The sequence below is a fragment of the Triticum aestivum genome, chromosome 2A, assembly GCF_018294505.1.
Source record: "Triticum aestivum cultivar Chinese Spring chromosome 2A, IWGSC CS RefSeq v2.1, whole genome shotgun sequence".
NCBI classification, from domain to species: domain Eukaryota; kingdom Viridiplantae; phylum Streptophyta; class Magnoliopsida; order Poales; family Poaceae; genus Triticum; species Triticum aestivum.
The window spans coordinates 24,627,474-24,642,227 of record NC_057797.1 but is presented as its reverse complement, the minus strand read 5'-3'; the positions used below and the strand labels follow the sequence as shown (position 1 = coordinate 24,642,227).

The window sequence follows — 14,754 nt, the reverse complement described above, 5'->3', positions numbered from 1 at the left end:
AAAAATGTTAATTAAGTATTTGAAAAAAAATGAGAAACAATTATTTAAAAAAATTAATCAAGCATTTGAATTTCTTTTAATGTTTACAGAAATTTTTTTGACCATGTAATAAAAAATGATGAATTTTTTTTGTCATGTATACGAAAATTTTATTCAAGGATTTAATTTTTATAACAAGTATTAAAAAAACTGTTAAAGTTGTGTCTGAAAAATGTAAATCAAGAAAGTGTTAATCTTGTATTTAAAAAATGCAACATGTGTATTAAAAAATGTTCTTGACATATATGAAAATGTATAGCGAAAAAAAAAGAAATAAAAGAACACAAAAAAGATGTAAACCAAAAAATAAACAAAAAGGCAATAAAAAACGAAAATAAAACCAAAGAAGCAAATGTGAATAGTATGGAAAACATTGAAAACTGATAAAAACAAAGGAAAATAAAACATTGAAACCCTAGAAAATTAAACCGAATAAAAACAAAATAAAAAAATAAAAAATAGAGAAGAAACAAAAAAACTAGTGAAAACCGAGAGGAAAGATAGAGAAAATTAAAAGGAAAAAAGAAAAACCAGAGAAACTTGTGAGAAAACAAGAAAAACAAAAAACAAATCTAGCAAAACCAGCGAAGGAAGCTCACCTTGGGAAGGAACTCGATGGAAAACAAACCCTGAAAGAGCAAACGAAGCGTAGCGAGCTATTGTGAACGAAAAAAAGCAAAACTGGGCCGGTCCGATAACTTCCTTGCAGAGAAAGATGTTCAGCGAGACTAAACGGGAGTCTTGCTTAAAGCGAGAAATAGTCGCCGCGTAGTATTTTCAGACCCAGATATGAGGAATACAACTTTAGGACACTTGGTGGCTCTGGTTTGCATTAAAAGCTCGGTTGCTCTGGTGCCCGAACCTTATTTGGTCTCTTTTGCGTTATGAGTCGGTAATAGTTCATTTTGTAAACGGGCGCACGTCCCTGTTTGTCCTTGGGATCAGATCATTTTGCTTTTTCGTTTCCTTTTCACAATATAGGCTAGTGCAATCGATCGGTGCATGTAGTTTTTGATCAACCACCGGCTTCTTCAAAGTTTTGTCGTTTTTTCTTGCATTTGTTTCATTTTTATTTTATCATTTTGTTTTGTATTTATCTTTTTTATTATACAAAATTTCATGAATTTTTTTTAGGTTTTTAATCACGATTTTTTTTTCAAATTCATGAGCCTTTTCTAAATTCATTAACTTTTTTTAAATTTTCATGAACTTTTTCCTGAAAATTGTGAACAATTTAAAATTCATGAACTTTTCAAATTTCGTGAGATTTCCCAATTTCGCAATTTTCCCATAATTTGATGAAATGTTTTTTGAAAATTTTGAACAATTTTTAAATTCGTGAACTTACTCAAATTTGCACAGTTTTTTTCAAATTCATAAATTTTTTGCAAACTCACGTATTTTCTCCAAATTTGATGAATTTTTTTCCTATAAATGGTGATCAAATTTCAAATCTATGAATTCTTTTCAATTCTGTAAATTTTTTTAAAAAATGTGATTTTATAAATTTTAAAAAGTGTTTGAAATTTATGAAGTTATTTTAAATTCTTGAAGTTTTTCAAATTTGTGTTTTTGAAATTTTATTATTTTCTAATGATATTTTTTTTGAAAGTGAACTGGCAACAGTCAACATGTCCAACCACAAAAAACGAGCGAGCGGGAAACTTCGTGTTCGGCGGGCCATGAGAGCGTGTGCGGGAGTGCCAGTCTCGTTAGCTGGCGCAAATGTGTTCATGTATGCATGTTAAGAAACGATGGATTTTGGCGTAATGGTCGCACCTAGTCGACTGTTAAATTCCTTTGATTGCTAGCTTCATCTCGATGTTTTGTATGACTTTTGTGTCGCACATTTTCCGTTGCTATGGTTGTAGATGAGTTGATATACATTTTCCTATTGAGTGTACAAACGTGTCACACTTGCGCGCGAATCGCCTGAAAAACGATTCGCGCCCAACCGATTTTGTGATTGTTGGATGAGCATCCGAAGGCTGCCACACCTTCTTCTACCTCGAATGCCCACGCGAGCTAAGTTCACCACTTGGATAAGAGGTGAGATTTATCATCTGTGGGCACGTAACCAAACATCAGCACGTTGCATCTGGGAAGTAAATGCTTGTTACTAAACAAGCATGCGTGGAGAACAAACAAGTTGCAGACCCAACTTAGTCAGGCTTCCCAAAAACACAAAAAGCGTGTAGGGTACCAAACACCTACCTTTTGTTCGTCGGGCAGGGCTGTTTGTTTTTCTCTCCATTTGATTTTCAGGAAGTTAATCTTTGTATTTCACAATTTGCGCTTCTTTTATAATGTAACTGATTTTTGCCACAAACTTGCCTGGAATTTGACCATCTTCTAGAGAAATTAACTGACAAGAAAAGACAGAGTTACCCTCCTCAATTTTTCTTTCCAAATCTGCGTCACTTTTGCTGCGTGGCGGCGTCTAGAAGAGGTGAACGCAATCTTCTGTGCTCCAGTTGATCCCCAAGATGTTAGGGCATGACTGCTTGTCGTGTGATGAGACAATGAGGGTCATGTGAGGACCGGAGGGCATGCGTTTTGTAAGATTTCCCCGCAAGAGGAATGACAAACCATGCGTTTCTTCGATTTTTTCTTCCAGTCCGCCATTATAACTACTCCCTCCTTCCATCTATATAGGGCTTAATGCGTTTTTTCAGGCTAACTTTGATCAAATGTTAGAGCAATAATATATGACATGCAACTTATACAAAGCACATCATCAAATTCGTATGTGAAAGGAGCTTTCAATGATATAATTTTCACATTATGCATGTCATATAGTATTAATTTTATCAATAGTCAAAGGCGGTCTTGAAAAACGCATTAGGCCCTATATAGATGGAAGGAGGGAGTACCCAAAATCGATGCAAATTATCCTCCATTGCTGAGTGTCTTATAAAAATTAGAGAAAAGTGTACTTTTCGTCCCTAAACTTTTGGGGAAGTCTAGATTTAGTCCCTCAACTTTGAAACCGGACAACTAGCACTCTCAATTCTTGAAACCGGACAAATATCGTCCCTCAATCCAACCAAAGCTGTTTTTGTGCTGACTCAGCGCGGTTTTGACTGGTTCTAATACATGTGGCAATCTATTTCTCCCCTTTGATTTATCTCTAATGTCGGCATTCTATCAAGCACTTGGCGTGCAAGGTCTGAAGCGAGTCGATGCGTCCATGGCCACGTTGACCAGTGACTCCATCACCACCGCACCAAGATTCATCGCCAGAGGACTTCATGGGGAAGACCGCGGAGCGGGTGCATTCAAGGAGCGAGGTTGTCCGGCTACAGGGATCGAGCAGCGGCGGCCGGCGGCAGTCAAACTCGTCCTCGCGGCCCGGACGAGGAGACGCAGCGGTGCAGGGCGCAGACGACGAAGCGCGTTGAAACCCGCATCATGCTCGCCGCAAAGCACGGAGACCGAGCATGACGGCACGCATGCTCACTGCACAAGTTCATCTGACTACGCGCGCTCGTGGAGCGGGGGACGGTGCCTCACGGCCACGGGTGTAGGCTCGGGGCGACGTAGGGCATCAACAGCACCGTCGTTGGCAGCGACAAAAGCACACGGTGAGCGCGAGGACGGCCAGGAGGACCTATGCGCGGAGGCCGGGCAGGGGTGCGCGGCGATAGCTAGTTGGTGGTGGCCTAGCGCACGACCCGGACCTGTACACACACGCATGCAGATATGCATCATGCCCACGGTATGCACGAATGATCATGCTAACACGTCAGACAAGCACAGGTCGAACATTTCCTCCAGCTGCACATCATTCGTGTCTTCCAGCACAGGCGCACCTGCAGTGGCGGAGCCAGTAACTGAATATAAAGGAGGCCAAAACATGTCATACAATGTTAAAGAGGGCCAAATCACCTAAACCTGGCTAATTTTGTCCAACAAATAAAGGATTAAGAGTACATATAGGTGTATTTGTGAGAGCATAGGGGGGGGGGGGGCAAGGCCCCTGCCAGCACCCCCTGCCTCCGCCACTGCGCACCTGAACCCGGACATGAGCGCAGCAAGCTTCGGCATCCCTGACGCTGAGTGCCGACGTGCAGAGCCACCACGGCCAAGGGGATGACACGGCTAAACACTGCACTATCGCCAGATTGCCGCAGTGAGCACTCTGTCAATGAGGACAGCAGCAACTGAGAGGACGTCGAGCTGCGCTGCTCCCCCGACGAGCCCGGCGATCAGTCCACTTCACAGGATGACCCGTCGACTTCACTGTCAATGAGGACTTGGACGCAAAGGACTTGAACGCAGGACTTGAACACCGGTGCACCAAGCCGACCGAGAGCGGCAAGTCCGACGCAGCACCAGCACGCCCGGACGCACGCTGTGCGAGTTTATGCTTGTGGTGGTGATGAACATGGTGCGACGGAGGCAGGTCGTTGGCAATGGCAGACATTGCACGCCAAATGTTTGTCAAAATGTCCATACCATAGTAGGTGGAAGGAAAGAGTTACCTTGCCACGTGGGCACTACAACTGGTCAAAACCGGAGTGAGTCAGTGTCAAAATCCAGTCGGCTGGGTTGAGGGACGAAACTTATCCGGTTTCAAAAATTGAGGGTGCAAATTGTCCGGTTTTGGAGTTGAGGGACCAAATCTAGACTTCGCTAAGAGTTAAGGGACGAAAAATATACTTTTCTTTAAAAATTATACTCACAAATATTATGATTTGCCAAGTATCATTTTGTTCCAAAGTGTTATCGCCAGTACACTTGGCAAATGGCTCATTTGCCGAGTCCCCGTTGAAATACACTTGGCCTTGGCATATACTAATATTTTACCTCATAGTAGTAATCTCTTGATAGTGGTGCAGTCTTAAAATATCTCGTAATTTCACACAAATCCACTTGCAGCGGAGAATAAGAAAAATGGAAAACTTATATTAGAAAAAAAAAACTGAGCACTTTATCATAATTATGTTGGTAAATGCAAATGACCTTTTTAGCCCATCCGAATTATTATTACAGTAGTAGTTACAATAAAGTCAAATGCGATTGATTTGCACAGCCTGACCACTAGCTAGTTCAAGGGAAGTGGCGGTATGCTCTGCTCGTTGCGGAAGTAGTCGGTGCGGTCAACCTTGCGCTTGATCTTGGCGAGCCTCCTAAAGTTTGCTGGGCCGAAATACCTCTTGCCCCACACCTTGGCAGTTTGGTAGCATGTGACCCCGCCGACCACCTTGTTCACGCCCATGTCAAGGTCTCGGTAGTTGACGTACGCGCCCCTCGGGCTCTTGCTCACGTACGGTGTCATCAAGTCATACAGGCCCCCGATCCAGTTAGGCGTAGGCGTAACGTCGCCCCCGGCCTGTTTGCCGTTCCATAGCTCCACGTACTGGATGTTGTAGAGCACACCGCTACGGTGCGGGAACGGGATCTTGTCGGCAGCGATCCTGCCCATTGCTCCGCCGTGCGGCTCGAGGATGAGCTGCCCCGACCCGCCGCCGTTGGGCCAGAGGAAGATCTTCTTCCAGGTCTCCTTGGTGAGGGCTTTCTTGACGTAGTCCGACTTGTTCTTGACGAAGGGGCCCAGGGTCGTGGACCGGTTGAGGAGGAGCGCCTCCAGCGGCTTGCTGTTGATGGCGTCGCCGAAGTATATGTACGCCGTGTACTGCAGCCAGCTCATCTCCTTGCAGTCGGCGCTCGTCACCCCGAGCTCCGGGAACCGGCTGCGCATCGTCGCCACCACCGTGCTGCAGTTGCCGAGGTACAGGGACTGGAAGTTGGCCTGGCTCTTCTGGATGACGACACGTACGCTGAGGTCGTCGGGGAGCGCCGGTGCGAGCGTTTGCCATTTGGTCACCGCGTCGACGGCGCCCTGCTCCATGGTCTTGGCGATTTTGAGGAAGGTCACCTTCGGTGGGACCGGTACAAGCCTTAGCTTCCACGCCAGCACGATGCCGAAGTTCCCGCCGCCGCCGCCGCGGATGGCCCAGAAGAGGTCGTCCCCCATGGCCTTCTTGTTCGCCAGCAGGTTCCCGTCGGCGTCGACCATGGTGGCGTCGAGGACGTTGTCGGCCGAGAGTCCATACTTGCGCATCATGAGGCCTATGCCGCCGCCGCTGATGATGCCCCCCACTCCCACTCCCACGGTCGGGCACACGCTAGCCGGGAAGCCCAGCCCTGGCGCGGCCGTGGCGATGCGGTAGTAGAGCTCTCCGGTGGTCGCCCCGGTCTCGACCCACGCGGTGGCCTCGTGCGGGTTGACGCGGACGGCGTGGAGCTTGGCGAGGTCGATCACGGCGAACGCCTCGCTGTTGGGGGTGATCGACCGGTACGAGAGGCCCTCGTTGTCGTGCCCGCCGCTGCGCACGCGGACGCGCACGCTGTGGCGGCGCCCGCAGCGCACGGCCGCCTGGACGTGCGATGCGTTTGTGGGCGTCACGATGCACAGCGGAGGATTCGCCGTCGCCGGCGCCACCAACCTGGCGTTCCTGATGGACGACACCAGGAGCGGCGTGAAGGACGGCGAGCTCGGCGTGAGCACGAGCTGGCTGGGGAGGCTCGTGGAGAGGCACCGGAGGAAGTCGTTGTGGTTGTGGGAGGAGGACGCCAGGGAAGGGACGGGCACGTAAAAGCCCAAGAAGCAAACCGTGAGCAGGAGCGCTATGCTTGCCATTTCGGTGGATCTGCCTACGCTGACACTGACACGGTGCTTCTGTGCTGCTGATTCACCTCGTTATATAGCATGGATGTCTCTCCCCATATCGAGTAGGAAATAAATGTGACCCAAAGATAAGGACTCTCCAATTTAATTACTACCTCGTTCAATAAAAAGATAAATATTAATTGGTCATAGATAAATACTTATCAACATGGCCCTAACTATGGTAGAAAGTTAAAGGGGGCAGTGTTAGAAAGGAAGGCTTTTAATGAGTTTAAATTATCTCTTTGGATTCATTCAATTACTTTTGGGCTGCCTGGCATCCATTCCCAGCCCATATGTGGGCGGTATGGGGTTGCCCGGACGCGTCTATCACGTCGGGCTATCGGCCAGGGCCCATTTCAAATCTTTTGAGAACATTCCCGACCTAGCCTGACCTGTCCCTTTTCTCTCCTCATTTTGCCTCATCCACACAACTGCCACCTTAGCTCCACCGTCATCCCCAACCCATAGCACCGTCACCGAAGGGCCCAATCAACAACGCCGCCGACTCTGCCATCACTGGACAAGGTCGCCGCCATCAGACGTTGCCCAGGTACGTGCAACTTCTTTGGACATACTCCTCACGCTTTATGTGTTTGATGAAATGTCTGAATAGTATTTTATTCTTTGTTCATTCGTAGGCAAACGATGGATTCGTCGTCGTATGATAAGTATGGAAACAAGGACCTTGACGAGTTCATATGCAGATAGTCATCAATTAGTTGAATTCGGACGACGAAGATGCTGAAATGATGATGACGAGCAGCTAGGAAGAATTGCAGAAGCAATAAGAGCATGTGTTGAACATCAAAGGTTCGATAAAGGGTAGGAGAATTATTCCCCAAGATAGTATTGCTGGCGTAAAGCTTCTCCATAAGTACTACTTTAAATCGGACCCAATGTACCATGAAGGTTTTTCGACGTCACTTTCAGATGAGCATATATTTGTTCTTGCACATAGTGAATGCCGTGGATGAGGCTAATGACTACTTCAAGCAGACCAAGAATTTTTCGAGCAAGTTTCCTTCTCTCCCTTGCAGAAATGCATAGATGCTCTTAGGGCTGCTCTCAGGATGCTTGCTTATGTTAAGGCTGTAGATGACATTGATGCTGAAATTTGAAGAGAAGAGACCACATGCCTGAATACCACGTTGCAATTTGCTTGCACCATGTTGAAGGTGTTTGGAGTGAAGTACTTGAGAGAACCAACTATCTAGGACACAGAAAGGGTAATGGTAATTGGAGCAACCAGAGGTTTTCTAGGTATGTTTAGTTCAGTTGATTGCATGTGTTGGCATTGGAAGAACTGCCCCAAGGTTTGCATGGGCAGTACTAAGGTCACACCAAAGAGGCTGCCATCATGCTTGAAGCAGTGGCATCGAAGCAATTATGGAATTGGCATGCTTTCTTTGTCACACCTGGTTCTAACAATGACATGAATATGCTCCAAGGATCTTCTTTGTTCAAGAGACTTTGTGATGGGGATGCTTCGCATGCAACTACACCATCGATGGGCATAACTATAAATTGGGTACTACCTTGCCGATGATATCTATCCTTGATGGGCGATGCTTGTGCAGACTAAATTTGATATCCATCCTAGAAAGTAATGTCTCTTTGCACAAATGCAAGGTGCTAGGAAGGATGTGGAGAGGGCATTCAGAGCGCTCCATGATAATTGGAGTATTGTTCATGGATATGCAATTATGTGGGAACCCGAGAAACTTTGGCAGCTCATGACATGTTCTGTAATCTTGCACAACATAATTATGGAGGATGAGGACGAAGGGGCAGCGCACACGCATGATTTTGAGAAGACCAGAATTCAGGTCTGCCTCACAGAACATGAGGCGGAGCATGTTGTCTCCTTTCTTGTGATGCATTGACGACAATAAGACCAACAACTGCACATGCAACTTCTGAATGGTCTCATGGATGTTATGTGATCCACTCTGAAAATCTATGATCTATGTATTTTATGTTCAGTATACATTGAAAACAAATTCTATGTTTAAAGTATGTATTTTTTATTTACGGATAATTTGTATTCATGTGGATTATTTATTGTTTATGTCTAATGATCAACATGCATGTGTTTAGATGGATTTGAGCTTTCAAAACTGGTGATTCTAGTTACAAACGAGGACATTGAAGGGGCGGACCAGCGCTGTCCACGCATTCGATCCACAGATGAATAGGGACCCGAATTTGCCCGTCCGTTTGTATATAGATGCCCTAAAACAATTCGGCATATGCGGCTATCTGGTGGGATTCCTCCACGGGAGTCACTTTCAGGCCAGGTGGTTTTTTACTTGTTGAAAAGTCACTGGTAGAAAAAGGGCCTGTTGTCCCGGTTCATAAGGGCCTTTTGTCCCGGTTCCTGAACCGGGACTAAAGGGTCGGTACTAATGCTCTGTCCCTTTAGCCCCGGTTCAATTCAGAACCGGGATTGATGGGCCTCCACGTGGCCTGTGCGCGGAGCCCAGGCAGGAGACCCTTTGGTCCTGGTTGGTGGCATCAATCGGGACCAATAGGCATCCACGCGTCAGCATTTCTATGGCTGGGGTTTTTGTTTTTTTTTGAAAGGGGGGGGGGGTTAATTTAGGTGTTTCATATATTGTGTTAGCTAGCTATAATTAATAGAGAGAAGTGTCCTCTCTTATGTCCGTGCTTGGTCAACGCTACGTACTATACATACGTATAGAGAGGACTAGACACGCTAGCTAGCTAGCTAGTAAGCAAATGAAGGAAACAGAAGATCGTCATGAACATATATGCATACAGAGAGAAGTGATATCGACCACCTCTCCTTCTCCGAGAGATTGGTCGAACAACAAGTTCTCGTATATCTATCCGACACTACCGGCTACATATATACAATAATTATCTCTTACAAATATAATCATACGGACTCATGGTCCACATAGTATTCTTCGTCTTCAGCGATCACGTGATTAAGAAAGAATGCCGCCAATTCCTCTTGAATTGCTCGCATGCGAGCTGGTGCTAGGAGTTCATCCCGCTTCCGAAACATCTAATTTGAAGAAGGGGGTCAATACATATATATATATATATATGAATGAATGAAACTCAACACAAATGATGGTAATAAAATAAAATTGTGAATGTTGTTATTTACGTACTTCATATTGTTCGTCAGTGTAGCCCTGCTCACAGGTCGTGTGGCGGATGGACTCGCAAACGTAGTATCCACAGAAATCATTCTCTTGTTCCCGCCACAATCAGTTTACAAGAAATAGAGGTCAATCAAACTGATAAGCAAGAATGCCAAATCAATAGGAGATGCGCGGAACATGCTACTATAGTACTTACTTTCGGGTGTCTAAATTGCAGCTTCATCGGGAGTCCTGAAGCTTTTTTGGAGAATTTTTTCCAAACCCTGCCAGACAAAGAAAACAATTACTTGATATATCAGGAAATGAACAAAATTACTGATATGGTGGATAATGATCGATTTAACTTACTTCTCGAGCATTTGAGTCATGTCCGCATAGTCCTGGGGATCTTTTCGTCTTGAGTCTAAGACGGTTACTAGTCCCTGCTCAAGTTTAATCTCTAGGAGAATATAGTGGTAACTGCACACGCATGCATAACTCATCAATTACATTACTATAACCTTGACTAATATATAAGGGAAACCGAATACGCACAAGACAGTAACACTCACTTGAAGTTGTAAGGAAAGAGTATTATATCTTTGTTTTCATTTATTACCAACAATCGTAGCAAGTTGGCCTCGGTAGCTGCGGCATGAAATTTAACCTGAGTTGCATCTATGAGATATGTGTTAATGAACCCAATATCACCGATGTGTCTTTTCTTCAATTTGGCGATCTTCAATCTGCATAATATAGTGAGGATGATTATAAATACATGCAATGAAAGAGCTGAGCTATATATAGAGACTTAATGATAGAAGTAGTACTACTTACAGACAGTAGCAGGTGACCGTTGTTTTATCGAGGGCCAATTGATTGAAAAACTGAAAGAACTCAAATGGAACAGGCAACAGTTCAATTCCAACGAGGTCATGCTCCTTTTTAACTTTCACATACAAAGTACTCCTCCCCCCAGAGTCTCTGCAGATTTTCAAGTACCAATCATGCAATCTTCTCATCATCGTTGATAGAGATCTTTCATCTTTGACGAGAGGCTTCCCGTACTCGTATCTTTGTATCTGCACCTCCATGAAATCATAATGTACATCGTCGGGCAGGTAATCGCCAAAATTGCTATAACCGGGCACCATCCTCGGATCATTAGCGACGTTGTCGCTAGGCATCTTGAGCGGGGGGCACGATTGCTTCGCTTGTTCACCGAGCTGGGCAATTTGTTTCCCAGCTCGTCGTTCTTTCAGCCTTTGATCACTGACAGTACTTCCCGACCGCTCCGCTTCGGCAAATTCTTTCCAATAATGCGCTCATAGTTTCCTTTCGAAAGGAGACTTGAGTGGTTTTGTCAGGGCAGCCAGAGTGCGCTTCGCTTTCACCGGATCTACCTTCTCCTCCGGAGGTGGATGTTTCTTTGCTTTCACCCCTTCAAAGTAGTTCCTCACTTCTTCTCGTGCGATCTCGGCGTTCTCCTCCGGGGTCCTCTCGTATGGTAACTTCTCTGGAGTCTTCAGAGAAGGACCGAATCTGTATTTCCTCCCGCCTCTGGCTGTACTGCTAGACACCGGCAGAGCAGACGGAGCGGTTGTCTTCTTTACTTGCTTACGATGTGGAGGAGAAGGACTACGACGCGCCGGAGCAGCCGGAGCGGCGGTAGGTCTCTTCCGCCCTTGCCGACGAGGCGGAGAAGGAGGAGGCTGGCTGCTCGGGCGCGTCGGCGCAGGCGGAGAAGGAGGCGGAGTGCCGCCACACGCCGGAGAAGGAGCCGGTCGAGTGCCCTGATCGTCACTCGCCGGAGGAGGAGGCGGTGGAGGAGGCGGGGTGCCCTGACTCGCTGGAGGAGGAGGCGGTGGAGGAGGCGGAGTGCCCTGACTTGCCAGAGGAGGAGGAGGAGGCGAAGGCGTCCAGTACGGAAGGTTGATGAGCTATTTCCGCCATAGGCATGGAGTCTTCAGAGCAGACCCCAGCCTAGTCTCCCCTTCACCGGTAGGGTGGTCAAGCTGGAGGTCCTCAAATCCCTCCGTTATTTCATCCACCATCACCCTAGCATATCCTTCTGGAATCGGCCGTCAGTGAAAAGTTGCACCGGGTTCAGTAGGATAAACAGAGCCAACAGCCGCCTTGACCTTTAAATTCATCCATTGCGTCATAAGGTGGCAATTTTGAGACTCCGTGATAGCATCCACGGGATAGCTGGCAGGAGCCGTCAAGGCATGCTCCGGCTGAAGCAGCTCGATGGAAGCCACGCTGCTTCTCCGCTGAGATGGCAGGGTAGCTTCGTGGGAAGCTTCGGCAGTACGTTTGCTGCGATTTGCTTCTCGTTCCTCTATCGCTTGTACCCTTGCTTGCAGCGCCTGCATTTGGGTCTGCTGCAATTTTTTCCTCCTCTCCTGGGATTTGTAACCGCCTGCGTTCGGAAACCCAATCTTCCACGGAATGGAGCCTGGCGTGCCTCGTGTCTGTCCAGGGTGCTCAGGATTCCCGAGGGACATTGTGAGCTCGTCGTTCTCTCTATCTAGAAAGAACGTCCCTTGCTGCGCTGCTTCGATATACTGCTGAAGCTTCCTGACTGGTATGTCCATTTGATCGTTCGTCCAAATGCACTTCCCTATTACAGGGTCCAAGGTTCCGCCAGCCTCGAAGAACCAAGTCCGGCAATGGTCTGGCCAGTTAATTGTCTCTGGTTCGATCCCTTTATCAACCAGATCATTCTCAGTCTTGGCCCACTTAGGCCGGGCTACGAGGTAGCCACCTGACCCCGTGCGATGGTGATGCTTCTTCTTCGCAGCATTTTGCTTGTTTGTCGCCGACATCTTCTTACTCTTTTCCGATGTCTTGTGGGCCACAAATGCGGGCCAGTGATCTCTGATCTTCTCATATCTGCCCTTGAATTCTGGTGTCTCTTTATTTTCGACAAACTTATTCAGCTCTTTCTTCCACCTCCTGAATAGTTCTGCCATCCTCTTAAGAGCAAAAGACTTGATTAATTGCTCTTTAACTGGCTTCTCTGGATCATCCTCTGGCGGTAGGGTGAAATTTGACTTCAGCTCAGTCCAAAGATCATTTTTCTGCATATCATTGACATAAGACACCTCAGGGTCTTCTGTAGCCGGCTTTAACCATTGCTGGATGCTGATCGGGATCTTGTCCCTAACCAAAACCCCGCACTGAGTAACAAATGCGCTCTTTGTCCGGAGGGGTTCAATCGGTTGGCCGTCGGGCGCGATTGCTATGATCTCAAAGTTTTCATCCGAGCTCAACTTTTTCTTCGGGCCTCGTCTCTTTACCGAAGTTGTTCTCGATCCGGAGGGCTAGAAAAAAAGAACAAAGACTTAATTAATATGTGTACATACCAAAACAATGAATGCATCAATTAGCTAGTCAGCAGAAGCTTAACTAATATATATACCTGGCCGGACTCGGTTCGGTCACCGGAGACGTCATCATGGTCTCCTTCTTGCACCGGCATTGGGTCACCGGAGCCGTCCTCACGGTCTCCTTCTTGCACCGGCATTAGGTCACCAGAACCATCATAATCATAGCCAGCTGCTTCCAGACCATTGGTGTCGTTGAGAAACAACGAGACGACGACATCACTTCCTCGTGCGATTATGTCCCTCAACAACTCTTCTTGTACTTTGTCTCGGGCGGTGTCCATAGTTTCTACAAATATTGACAACATGGCAATTATTATTCAAACATGACAGATGGATATATTAGTGGCAAACATAGAACTAATATTAATTAGTGGCCTCGACGCTGCTTCTCTAGGGTTTGGGGTGGCCTAGACGCTGCTTCTCTAGGGTTTGGGGTGGCCTCGACAATGCTTCAAGGATAAAAAAAGAAGAGAAAGAAGAAAAAAAGAGGAGAAGAAAGAATAGAGAACTCCTCTATTCTTTCTTCTCCTCTTTTTTTCTTCTTCTTCCTCTTTTTTTTATCGGGAACGAGGGTCGTCGAGGGTCACCGAGCGGTAGAGGAAACCCTAAATAGCAAGTATCGTGGGTGTGAGATACATGTGGCCGTCGGTGTCAGACACTACATCCACGTCCCACAAGTGACGTGGGCATCGAAGCCCGCACCACTTGTGGGACGTGGATGTAGTGTCCGACACCGATGGCCACATGTATCTCACACCGATGATACTTCCTATTTAGGGTTTCCTCTACCGCTCGGCGACCCTCGACGACCCTCGTTCCCGATAAAATAAAGAGGAAGAAGAAGAAAAAAAAAGAGGAGAAGAAAGAATAGAGGAGTTCTCCTCTATTCTTTCTTCTTCCCTTTTTTTTTCTTCTTCCTCTTCTTTTTTTATCCTCTTCTTCCTCTCATGTTCGACGACCCTCGACCCCTCGGCGACCCTAGACCCCCTCTCGACCCCCTCATGTCGAAGTTATCGGGTAGGGGGTATATCGACAACGACATACCCGATACATACATACATACATATCACATGCATCCATACATATATGAACAAAATTAATATCTACTAATTAACAACCTAAATAAAAAACTAATACATATAGGAAGAAGAAGAAAAAAGAAGAGAAGAAAGAATAAAGGAGAAGACTTCCTCTTCTTCCTCTCCTCTTCTTCTCCCTCTTCTTCCCCTTCTTCCTTGCCTCTCTCATGAATGTCCGACGTTCTCGACCCCCCCCCCACGTGTCTAAGAAAAAAAAGAAGAAGAAAAAGAGGAGAAGAAGAAAGGAATAGAGGAGAAAGAGAAAATAGAATATATATTCAATTTTTCTCTTCTTCTCCTCTATTCCTTTCTTCTTCTCCTCTTCTTTTTCTTCTTTTTTCTTCTTCTTATTTATTTCTCCTCGTCTTCCTCTCCCCTCTTCTTCTCCTTTCTTCCTCTTCTTATTTCATTTTTCCTCTCATTCTTTTTCTTCTTCTTCCTTCTTAAAAATACAT

General features: G+C 46.2%; 1 protein-coding gene across 1 annotated transcript; it reads right to left on the bottom strand.

Annotated features, from left to right (window-relative positions):
* Positions 1–4,989: 4,989 nt before the first annotated feature.
* On the bottom strand, positions 4,990–6,700 carry LOC123184418 (berberine bridge enzyme-like Cyn d 4). Its single transcript, XM_044596545.1, has one exon. It carries the CDS (start codon positions 6,683–6,685, stop codon positions 5,087–5,089), a length of 1,599 nt encoding a protein of 532 aa, XP_044452480.1. The 5' UTR covers positions 6,686–6,700; the 3' UTR covers positions 4,990–5,086.
* Positions 6,701–14,754: the final 8,054 nt, after the last annotated feature.

Coding starts and splice junctions, on each gene's coding strand:
- LOC123184418 (XM_044596545.1), bottom strand. CDS start 6,685: ATGGCAAGCATAGCGCTCCTGCTCACGGTTTGCTTCTTGGGCTTTTAC.